This window comes from Penaeus monodon, chromosome 6 (genome assembly GCF_015228065.2).
Source record: "Penaeus monodon isolate SGIC_2016 chromosome 6, NSTDA_Pmon_1, whole genome shotgun sequence".
Classification (NCBI taxonomy): domain Eukaryota; kingdom Metazoa; phylum Arthropoda; class Malacostraca; order Decapoda; family Penaeidae; genus Penaeus; species Penaeus monodon.
In genome coordinates, this window is record NC_051391.1 from 11,204,799 (window position 1) to 11,216,411 (window position 11,613).

Consider the following 11,613-nt stretch of genomic DNA (forward strand, 5'->3'; position numbering starts at 1 on the left):
TCCATATACTTATACATACATATGTATATATCAGGTTAACGTGAAGACGCCGTGTGTCTTTCCTACGGATTGCAATGATGCAATGCTCAAACTACAGTTTCGGTGCGAAAAGCCCCTGCCTTCGGTAGCGCTTAAAAAAGGGAGTTTCAGCGGGTTTGTTTTGTCAGAAAGTTTTCTTATTCCGAGTCAAACAACGGTAACGAATCCATTTTAGAATATGCCAGAATTAAATAAATCGACAAGTTGCCGCTGTAATCGAGTATGGCTTGGACATCTTTATCAAAAATGGGCTTCCAGTTCCCGTGTAGATATTGATATCGAAATTGAACTCCGGATGCTGGGGCAAGAACACCGCACCGCAACCCGGATCTAGAAGGCGATGGTTAGCTCTTAGGATTGGTTGTGCGTGCTAAAGACCTCCGTTCATGCGCTAAGGTTTTATTTGGGAAAACTGCAGTAAGTATGCGTGTTGATCACTCCTGAGAACTAAATCCGGCATTTTCCTTCTCATTTCAGCATAGGCGATCGCTAGAGGATTATTTTTGTGATCGTAAACACAAATAAAGGAACAGATAGTCCGTGTCTTTCGGTCTTCCACGTATCGAGGCAACGAACGATATTTCTGTAGGTGTTTTACTTGTAAATTGTCCTCGTAATCCACCTCAGATGATTAGGAACTTTGATGGGAACTCGTTACTTTTCGTTGACAAGTGTTGGGAGGGAGAAATGAATATGCAATTGTGTATTTTTTGTGCCTCCCTATTGGAACCATATTTCAAGCTGAGTTTTTTTTTCTTGTTTTGGAACTGGTGGCATTTCTCACCCTTTGCCTTCATTTGTAAGGATTTATATTGTTTTCCCTCCTCTTATAATCTTGCATTGGGATTAAGAATTATGTTAGTCCCTAGATAGGTATTGATTTTGTGGTATTGCATCAGGAATATCAATTCTGACTACCACTATTGATGACAGGTTGAGGTTTGTGGGTTGATAAGGTTCAATTGTTGCTTTAGTAAAGGGGATATGAATCATATTGATACTTATTGATTGTCCTTGGAAGCAGTAAATTGGTTTTGTTTTATGGTTTTGGTTGAGTATTCAAGGTGATATTCAAATTTTGTATAGTTTGTGTCACACCGCCATACAGAATAATGTAAACTTTGCCAGTAATGGACAGAAGGACCGATTTAAGACTTTTCACCTAAGGCATTTCTTTTGCAAGTTGATGGTAAGAAAGTTGTATATAAGACATAAGTAATAATTTGGTATACATTTACATATTGAATGCACTGAGATTAGGAAAGTTAAAGAGAATTTTCATAAAGAAAAAGAAAAGCACCAATTACTGATACATTAAATTATCTGTGCAGATAAAAAATAGCTAAAGAAGTTAAGCAAATAGGTTGAAGAAACGCTCTACAGAGACCATGTCCATAGAGCAACTGCTACAAAAAAAAATGGCAATGGGATGGGGGATCATAGGTGAAGGCCAAGGATTGGGAAGGATTTACGTCATTGTTTGTGGATTCCCAGGAGTGTCCCAAGGTTTTGGCCAGAGTAATAGGGACTCAGAGGGGTGTGGTCACTTGAAAACAGTTACCAATACTTATTTCCTGAACTAATCATTCATGATGGAAAACAAAAGATTCATGCATATTGCACATAATTTATTTAGACAAAAAAATGAAAAGTGCAAGGATGGACGGCTGAGTAAAACACAAAAGTTATCTTGATTTTGTTGCTCTTTGAAGAATCGGCACAAGTTAGAGAATGGAGCTTCACTGTGAACAGATGTTCTACTTATTAATGGGCAACTGTCTTTAGGTGATAGTTTATTATTGGCATAATGATAATGTAGTATGAAATAAACAGTTTATAGTAGGCATGCAAAGTGCAATTAATTTGTAAATTGCAAGGATAAATTGAGAAATATTGAATGGTATCAAATGGCTTCATTATGCTTCCTCTACAAATGCTGTGTAGTAAAGCTGCTTGTTCCAGATTAAAATTGAAAATTCTAATTATGAAGTTTAAATAAGATTTGAGGTGTAGGCCTACAGAAAAAAAATAATCATATAAAAATGCTTTTGGTGTAAAGATTATTGATTTTGGTGCAGGTGTCATAGGGATAAGACATTCAGTAATATGAAGATGTTTCTTTTCAGGGAAAACAGATTTATTTCTGAACAATATGTTTTATCATGATCCCTAAGAAACTTGCTGCAACATCTGTAATCCAGAATGTTGTGGCCATCTTGCTTTGTGCTGCAACAAAGGACAACATATCTCTACAGTTTATAGTCTGGCAATAGAGCTCAAGTGCAGATGTGTGGATGTGTTAGTAACATGGATAATAACTCTGTGCATTGCTGTCATTATATCCATGTTCTGTCTGAAATCCCCAAGAACTGAAACCTTTATTTATTGATATGATTTGATTAAACTGATCTTGCTATCTTTTTTAATGTCATTATATGTTTTGGTGGGTATGTGTTTGTGTTTATGAATGTATGTGCACAGTCATTTATGTTGGAACGTGTGTGTGTGTGTGTGTGTGTGTGTGTGTGTGTGTGTGTGTGTGTGTGTGTGTGTGTGTGTGTGTGTGTGTGTGTGTGTGTGTGTGTGAGTGAGTGATTGACAGAATGTAGAGGTTATAGTATGAGAATGAGTATACAGAGAGAATAAAGGTTTGTTCTGATCTATACTTAGTGGAATGTGGGGAGAACTCATTATTTTTATAGGTTTTTACCAAGTCATTTGTATTTTTTTTTTTTTTTAATAAGTATGTCAAGGATACTTTCTCCCATTGAGTTTTCCCTTATTTCCGCAGGTATGGAGCAGACACGGGATACTATCCGCCTCAACTCTGTGCGAAGAATTGATCCTCATGTCTCCCATATTGTGGATTCAGCCAATCGCACAGCACTGTACACATACGAGCAAGGTGGCGAGTCTTGGGCCAAGACGGAGGTAGAAGGCACGCTTATGGTATATTCAAGGGTTGCTCCACCACATCACATGGTTACGATCATCAACCGGCTAAACAAGTCCAACTTCATTGAGCCTCTTACATCTGCCTGTGATATTCAAGTTAAACCACCATACCTACTCTTCAGAAGTGCCAAAGGAGTCATTTACGGAATATGGTTTTCAGAAACGGAAGATGTTCAACGCATAGCAACTGCAATACAGGAGCACATGAAGAATGATCTTCCTGCAGCTCCACAGCCAGCTCCTAACATTCTAGATGACCCTGCCATTGCAGTTGCTGGGGCGCCGGGTGGAGACATACTCAGTATGCTCTCCCGAGCACATGGCGAGTATGAGAGCAAGCGCAATGAACCCCGCAGTATTGTTACTACAACAACAAGTGTTAATAATGACCTAGTAAAGCCAGCACCACTAAGAGTTACAGCCGGTGAGCAGAACACTGTTGCAGATTTCTTTGCAAAGGTTTCTGGGGCACAGGCGGGAGGAGGAATGGGAGGCCTAGGCACTGGTTTACCTTCACCTTCTAGTTCTGGACCTCCAGTCTCCTCAACAGCTAACCCATCAAATGCACCACTCCCAGTACTTCAAAAGTTGTTTCAAGGAGCTGCTGCAGTCGGAGGACAAGCCATGGTACAGCTGCCAGCAGGGGCACCTGTACAAGGCCAGCAAGGTGTGACAAACCCAATTCCAATTCCAGGCTCAGCTCCACAATCCCACCCACCTGCAATGTCTTCAAGTGTCCCCGGAGGAGCACCAATCTCGTTACAGGAACTTGAAGGACGATTTAAAGATAATTTAAGAATGACAAATCAAGTAAAAGAGGATGATGGAAATCAAATAGGACAACAACAAAAACAGCAGCAGCAACAGCCACAGCAACAGCAGCCGCAGCAGCAGCAAGCCTACAACCAGCATTTACCACAGTCAGAGCCTTCATTGCTCTCTCCACAAGTGTTCACTAGTTCACGAACATCAGACCCAGTTATTCATGGCACACCTCCAATAGAAACTTCTTGTCCACGCACTTTTCCTGGTCTCCTTACTCCTGGCACAGCGGCAGCCATGGATATGAGGCCGCTAAATGGGTCTCAAGAGTCCCTGCATGATGGGCTGCTCGGAGGTTCCTCACATGTGACACCTCTTACGCAGGAGCAGTTAGTACAGGCATTCACCATGCTCCTCAAGAAAGACGATTTTGTCCGACAGTTGCATGAGGCATATGTCCAGGCTTTAAACCTCTCTCTCAAAGGTTGTTTGTAGGTGAACTGAATCTTCTGAAATAACATGAAAGTTAATTGTACTCCACTGGTTTTCCATGTTATGCTTATGCATTATTAGTGCTCATTATAGCAAAGTATTCATGAAATTGAAATACTGTAGGTGATAGTTACATGTCACATCAAAATATGAAACCAAGTAAAACTTATATTTTTAGCAAAGGTTTTATGAGGAATGTGCTGGATTGTGTGTGAAAGTTGATAAAAGCTTTTTCATATGCAATCTCAATTAACCAGTGTCTGTGAATGTTCTGTGTTGTATCTGCGATAATGGAGAAATAGATGTTATCATTGAGATAAAAACATTGCTATAATCATGGACACGTTGTTAACTAATCGTATGTTTTATAATTTATTTTGCCTTGTTAGTCAGTCTTGGCACAAAATGTTTTCCAAATGACTTGGTGAGTCCTAGTTAGGTATTACAGTGACATTCATGTTAGTTAAACTTGACTCTTTAAGAATTATTAAGTACTGAGTGGTATCCAGTGTATTACAAATATAACTTGGTGATAATCTATAGCCCGTTGTTATGGTTGATGGGGATGAACTTGTAAGATGTTAAAACTTGAAGAGAGAGGACTGTAATTATTTTATCAGAAAATATCTCCCTGTCCCCCCACCCCACCCCTCCAAAAAGAAAAAGAAGGAAAAAATCACTGGAATTTTGGTATATAGTTTTGTGGAATGCCTTACTGTATTTTGATGTCCTCTATTCACATGGATTCAAGTCCTCGGCAAATTTTGTAGCAGATGCCTCAAAGCTTATTTTTTTATGGAATTTTTTGTTTTGAGTTTTCATTTTGAAAGGCTTAAAAAATATTCTTAATTGTACCTGTTTCATGGCACACATGAAGAGGCAGTGAAGTTGAATTACTTGTTTTTACATAGTACTTTTGCTGTAAAGGATGTTTTTAGACGAAGGAGTTTATTCTGTAACTATGCTACAGATGTAGTTTTTAATTTTAATTCCAAAGAGCATATGGCCCTTTCCCCTCCTTTATCAAGTTGAGAAATGCAGAGTGTGAACTGAGTGTGGAATGTAAGAGTACATTAAATAAATTGGGCAGATGAGGCTGTTGACATTTCTTTTCTTTTTGTCTTTTTTTTTATTGCTATAGATGTATATCTCCAATGACAATTTATGTGATTTTCTCTTTGAATTGTGTGTTTTTGTGCCATTATGGAATTAATTCATAACAGATATAAAACTGTTGGTGTTAATGAAGCATTTTTGTTTAGGGGAAATACTCTGTATATCGTGTTCATACCAAATATTTGAATTTTGCTTTGGTAGCAAATGGTAATAGAAAATTGAATACATTGTTCAGAAGGAAGTATTTTTTAAATTGTCATTTTGGTGGTTACTGAAAATTAATAGTGCATGAGTTTTTCATTTGTTTCAAATTTTAGTTGGTTTTTGTAAATTCATTTATATTCCACTTTCATTTTGTTTTACAAACTGAGTCCAGTTGATCATTGTGACCTACTTACATGAAGCCTAATGTATACTTTAGGTGTAGAGTATTTCATTATTTTTTTTATAGCACATATCTGTTGGCAGACTGATTTTTTTTTTATTCTTATTTTTTCAAACTATCTTTCATAACATGGCACTCAAGGTATCATACTCTTCAGTCAAGAGAAAAAGAAAAATGTGGGCAGAAATTGTTTAGTTCCTTTATTGCATTAAATGCAAATGTAAGATAACTGTCAATTTGTTTTTATATGTTGCATATTAGCTTAGGATAGCAAGAGTCGGTGTCAAAGCATTCAGCATTGGGAAAATCTTGTGTTTTATTTCATTCTTAGATTGAGAAGCACTTGTATAGAATAGCACATTGGTTTGATATAGTGTTTATTGTAGATTTTATTAGGATTCTATTTGTTAGACTTGCATTATCCCCTTCACCTAATAACGTTAAAGGAACATATTATATAGTAGAAGATATCCAAGTGCTGATTACTTTCATATTGACTAAAAGCTGCTTGCTATCTAAGTTAGATGGGTGTATTGATTTTTTTGTTTTTTTTTTTTTGTTTTTTTTATGAGATTTGCTGGCAAGTTATTCTTAGGTGTGCTTGAGAGCCGGGCAACTCTGCCATATACCCAGCAGATCATTATGTCTATAACAGACCCATCTGTAAAGTCTTAAAGACAGCTATTTCCAAATGTACAAGGAAAATTGCAGAGTATCAGAATAAACATTGAGATATACTGTCTTTTCTGGTCTTTTGATGCATACCTGTAGATAGGTATTGTGGACATTATGATATTGTTGTATGGTATCCAAAAGTGAACAAAATACAGCAATAGAATAAAAAGACTAAGAATATAAATTAGTTAAATTCGGATCTTTTTGTTTTTTAATCTAAAAGCTTGTTTTGTATATTATGATATATGCTCTTTGTACTTAAAATGGAACAACCTGAAAAGGAAAATCAGCAAAGAAAAGAATAGTACAGTGGCTTGGTCTTTACTGGCAAAAGTTGTTTGTTTGTCAAACATCTTGACCCCCCCCCCTAGTCCCTTGCTCATTGTCTAAAGAGTCCCAATGTGGGAATCACCCCTACCATGGACGCTTTGCTAAGCCCTTAGATGTTGACCTGGCAGAAAATTTTCAATAAATGATTAATTCTCTGGATCACTCTCCTCCTGACATTCTTCCCGATATGTCACTACCTTCCCCTGTTCCCTTATTTCATTTTCTGGAATCTTCTCCTACTTCTACAACTATCATTTCTTAACATATTACCCTTTGATTGTTTCATAATGGCTCTTTGCAGTTTTTCTCATACAGTGTTATTCTCCCTTCCTCAAACACATACTCTCTATATGATCTGATCACCCTATACCTTTAACCCCATTTACAAATCCCCACTGTATTCCATTTGCTACCTCTAGACCCTTTTCACTACTATTCTATCCTGTTCTACAATATTTCACATCTAACACATCTTATCCTGATCATTAACAAATTTCCACCCTTTTCACTACAATACTTTGCCATATGACCTTTGATGTCTATCACATTTATTTCTTCAAACCATTAACCATTTTCTCCTCCTTTCCTTTTTCTTTTCTTCATCCCTTCTTCTGTCCACATATCCTAATTATTAACTTATTTTTATCCTCTTCTTGCCAATACTTTGTTGTAATGCTGTATGACCTTTGATATCTGGCACATTTGTTTCTTTTGATCATTGACCATCCTGGAAATCCACAGACATTGCCTTGTGAACTAAAAATCTTACCTGGTGACTTTACCCCCAAGCCACTAAATGTTGATGTGGCAGAAAAAATAAAATAAATAAATAAAATAAATATCTTGAGCTTGATATTTTGGAACATTATTTTCATGAAAAGAAATAAAAGCCGAGATGTAGCTTACCCAAAATATTTTGGACATTGCAAATATCAGGATTTCAGTATCATTTTATTTGTGGATAGGCAGGTGACCAGGGTGATAAAATATAAGCAAAGGATGAAAATCACAGGGTACTGGTGTAAATAGGAAAGCTGGGTGTATGTAGCAAAAAGGATTGTTTTATAAAGTGTTTGCCATCTAAGCATATTCCCAGGTAGGTTTTAATTACTGTATAAAGCCATAGGAGTGACACTGGAATTCTAATCTGCAGAGGCTAGAATGCAAATGATGGTTAATCGTTATCACAGTTGGAAATGTGTCATGATATAATGAATTGTTTGGCATGTTGAAGACTAAAAAGGATATTGAGGTACACAGGTTGGCGATAGTTATTCCAAAAACAACAATATTTGTTGGACATTAATCATTCATTTGTCACTAACCTCACAAAAACAGAGCAAATAGTAAAGGTAATGTCTATTCTGCTAGCCTTGTGAACAGGTTTTGAATCCAATATACTGCTTGAAAGGGGCTTCATATTTTAAAGCAAGACCTGTGGGATAGGAAATTAAAGTGTAGTTTGAAAAATTTAGTATCAACCCCTTGGATCTGGGTGCTTCACTGCCCATACATGGCTCAAAATCCAGGCATTAGGCTTACCTGAGTGGCCACTCTCACCAGTGTGTGCTTGTAGGCCAGGTGCATGCAAACACTCATTTGAGGTGTCAAGACTCCCTTTCCCCCCTTTGCAATGTTATTATCTATTTCTGCATAAGCATTTTTTGCTTTTTTGCCATTTACCAACGTTTATATTTGTCATTTGATGTGCTGTATACAGATGGTAAGAGACTGTTTTGCTTGCACAGACTCCATATCATCTCGAGGTATTTCATAGCACTGTGCAGTAATAATAGCAATAAGTAACATGCTTTTTGTGTAGTTAAAAAAATTTATTATAATATTCAATTTTCTATAATACAACCTGCACCACTGGCAACAGCGGATAGGAATAAGATCCTGAATATCCTGATCCTGAGTGTCCTCTCAGGAGCTAGCGCTGGTTTACCAATAGGAATAATGCAAGAGCCCCTTCCTAAATGCCCAGTGAGTCTCATCATCTTTCAAGTATTTTGTGCACTTGTGGCAGTCATTCCTGTCACCCTGGCCCTCAGCTAAATATTTGATATGTTCGTATCAACCGGCCCTCAAGCCAAATTTTTTTATGATGTGATGGTCATGTCACCTGGATTGTAGAGGTTAAAAAAAGACATCTCATGAGAAATGGGCTGTCAGTATTTCACACAAGGTTTTCTGGATTTCACAAGGTCACTGTTTGTTGATAATAAGCCAATAAAAACAAATGAATCAGTCAAATAGCAAAAGATGCTTTTCATGCCTGGAATTTGATACAAAGAATTTGATACATTTTTATTGGAATAATGGTACACAAGGAGACCAAAAATACATGTTTAACTTTCATGAATTATTTTAAAGTTGAAGCTTTAGAGAAGAATATTTGGAATGTGACCATTTAATCCAATTCTGCCAGGTAGTTTTGTTTACAAAATGGGTTTTACACATGTATGGCTCCTCAAGTGCTCAGCCATCAAGAGGTCAATTAGTAGCCTATGTACATGTCATCCCCAGTGGCAATGGGTTAATAAGCAGAAAAGCTTTTTCACCTGTAAAACAAATATGGCAAAGATAAAACATATATACTTTATATAACTATTCTACATTGTGTTCATATTATTTCCACATAGGAGAATTCATAACAAAAGCAAAATACAGGAAGGGCTCCAAGTAATTGAGCTTTGAGAAATATCAGATGATTTGTAAATAAAAAGGAGTGAATAAACACAAGGATGTATTAGATTTTGTATGGAGAGAAAGCTCTTGGATGATTTTAGACTGATCAGTTTATACAATTAAGATATTCAACCTCAGGGTTTGCTGTATTGTATTTACAAGCAAACTCCTACATACATGTAAATTATATATATTGAAAATCCATTACTGAAAGTTCTGTATCCACAGTAAAACACTGGCCAATGCTGCAAGTCGTCAAGAATCTTAACCTTCTTAGGATCACATCCTCTCTGGCTTGGCATGGAATGTGCAAAGTCCGTAGAATCCACTGGCCATCCTCGATTGTAAGGAATACATTCACAGAGTTCTTTAAGAGCAATGGCCACCAGCACATTAGGTCAAGCCCGGTTATTCCATGGAATGACCCAAGTTTGGCCTTTGTTAATGCTGGTATGAATCAGGTAAGAATGTTGTATCTACAAGTTATTTTTTTTATGATGTGATATAACAGATCATGAGTAAATTAAAAAAATAGGGTAAGATATGAAGGTTTTTTATTGAAAAATACATCACACCCATGAGGAAATTTCCGTTGATTAGAGGCACTCCTTTCTCTTAAGAAAGAGGTTCTTTACCAGTCTAAAACTAGTAATATATATAAAAGTTCACAATAATTACAATGCAATAAACAAATAAAAATTCAATGTTGTATTTTTCATTTCTAGTTGAGGGCTTGATGTTCCTTATTTTTATTTCATGTAGCTTGTCCAAATCTTTGACTGTAAAGGTAACTGATATTTTACAATTTAAGATTTTAGATACAAGCTTTAAGTCATAATAATTCAAGGAAAAAAAATTGTCCTAAACACTGAATAATAATAGTCTTTACAGATAAAGAATAAATATATTTTTTTTCCTGTAGATATTGACATTATTTTTGTTGAATGAACACTTTCATGTCTCTAAATTAAATTGTTTGGTAAGAAACTAGGAGAGGGATCTTAACAAGCTCTGCTTTTTTGCAGTTCAAGCCAGTTTTCCTTGGGCATCAACAACCCCCTTGCCCTCGAGCCACGAACAGCCAGAAGTGTATCCGTGTTGGGGGCAAACACAATGACTTGGCTGATGTGGGTACTGATACATATCATCACACATTCTTCGAAATGCTTGGAAACTGGTCCTTTGGAGACTACTTTAAAGTGGGTTCTTGTCAGCTTGTATGCTTAGCATTATGTAAAGTGATTACCAATGTTTTGGTAACTAGTATTTTCTTGTGAATATTTTATTCAAAACTGGTCATGCCAGTATTTTGAACTTGTGCCTCTAAGATTGATGTACTGTTTCCATAGCTAGCTTGTATCAACATATTGAGCCATTTCAGATCCTCTAAACTTATTCTTTTATTTTTTTTCTAATATGTATGCTATAAATTGTTCACAGAGAGAGGCTTGCACAATGGCATGGCATCTACTAACAGATGTGTACAGATTACCTCCAGACCGTCTTTATGTTACATACTTTGGTGGAAATGATAACGCAGGACTGGAGGCAGACCTTGAAGTTAGGGACATATGGAGGGCAATTGGGTAAGAAATGTAATTGAGTGTAGAAATTATTAAAAGATGATTTAGTTTCTTTCTTTTGCTAGGATTGGTTGTGGAGTCTTTTTTATTTTTTGGGTTTGATAATATTCACTTTTTAACACTGCTCATCTTCATAATGTAGATTAGTTTAGCACCATATTTTAAACTTTGTAATTTCCTGTGCTTTAGTTTAGGAAATATAATGCTTGTAAGAAAAGTTGTTATGTATAAAGGCTTAAAGACATGTTGTAGCAAGTATTTGTAGCAGAAAAACTACCTGGTTATTAATTTTTGGTATGAGTATTGAATGTTTTGATTCTTGCAATATTTTTACCTAATCTTAGATGTTTAAATCTCAGAATGATATTGATACATTATGACTATTGTATCTTATTTACTATTGTAGTTTTATCTCAAGATAGCTATTGAATATTAATCTCTGATTGACCTGTGCTTTAATCGCAGAATAATATCATAAACCACAGTTGTTGTATTATTCTGGAAATGATAAAATGCATTTCATATTTTTCAGTGTTCCTGATAACAGAATCATCCCATTTGGCATGAAGGATAATTTTTGGGAAA

The 11,613-nt window shown here is 36.2% G+C and overlaps 1 protein-coding gene across 1 annotated transcript in view; it reads left to right on the top strand.

The window, feature by feature from the left end:
- Window positions 1-358: 358 nt before the first annotated feature.
- Window positions 359-11,613, top strand: part of LOC119574196 (alanine--tRNA ligase, mitochondrial-like) — a 20,129-nt gene continuing 8,874 nt past the window's right edge. The window contains exons 1-5 of the mRNA XM_037921321.1: window positions 359-456; window positions 9,674-9,906; window positions 10,471-10,644; window positions 10,886-11,031; window positions 11,561-11,613. The exon at window positions 11,561-11,613 is cut by the window's right edge and continues 139 nt beyond it. Of these exons, the coding sequence (XP_037777249.1) occupies window positions 9,688-9,906; window positions 10,471-10,644; window positions 10,886-11,031; window positions 11,561-11,613 (592 nt within the window). The 5' untranslated portion in view covers window positions 359-456; window positions 9,674-9,687. The remainder of the gene's footprint in view (window positions 457-9,673; window positions 9,907-10,470; window positions 10,645-10,885; window positions 11,032-11,560) is intronic.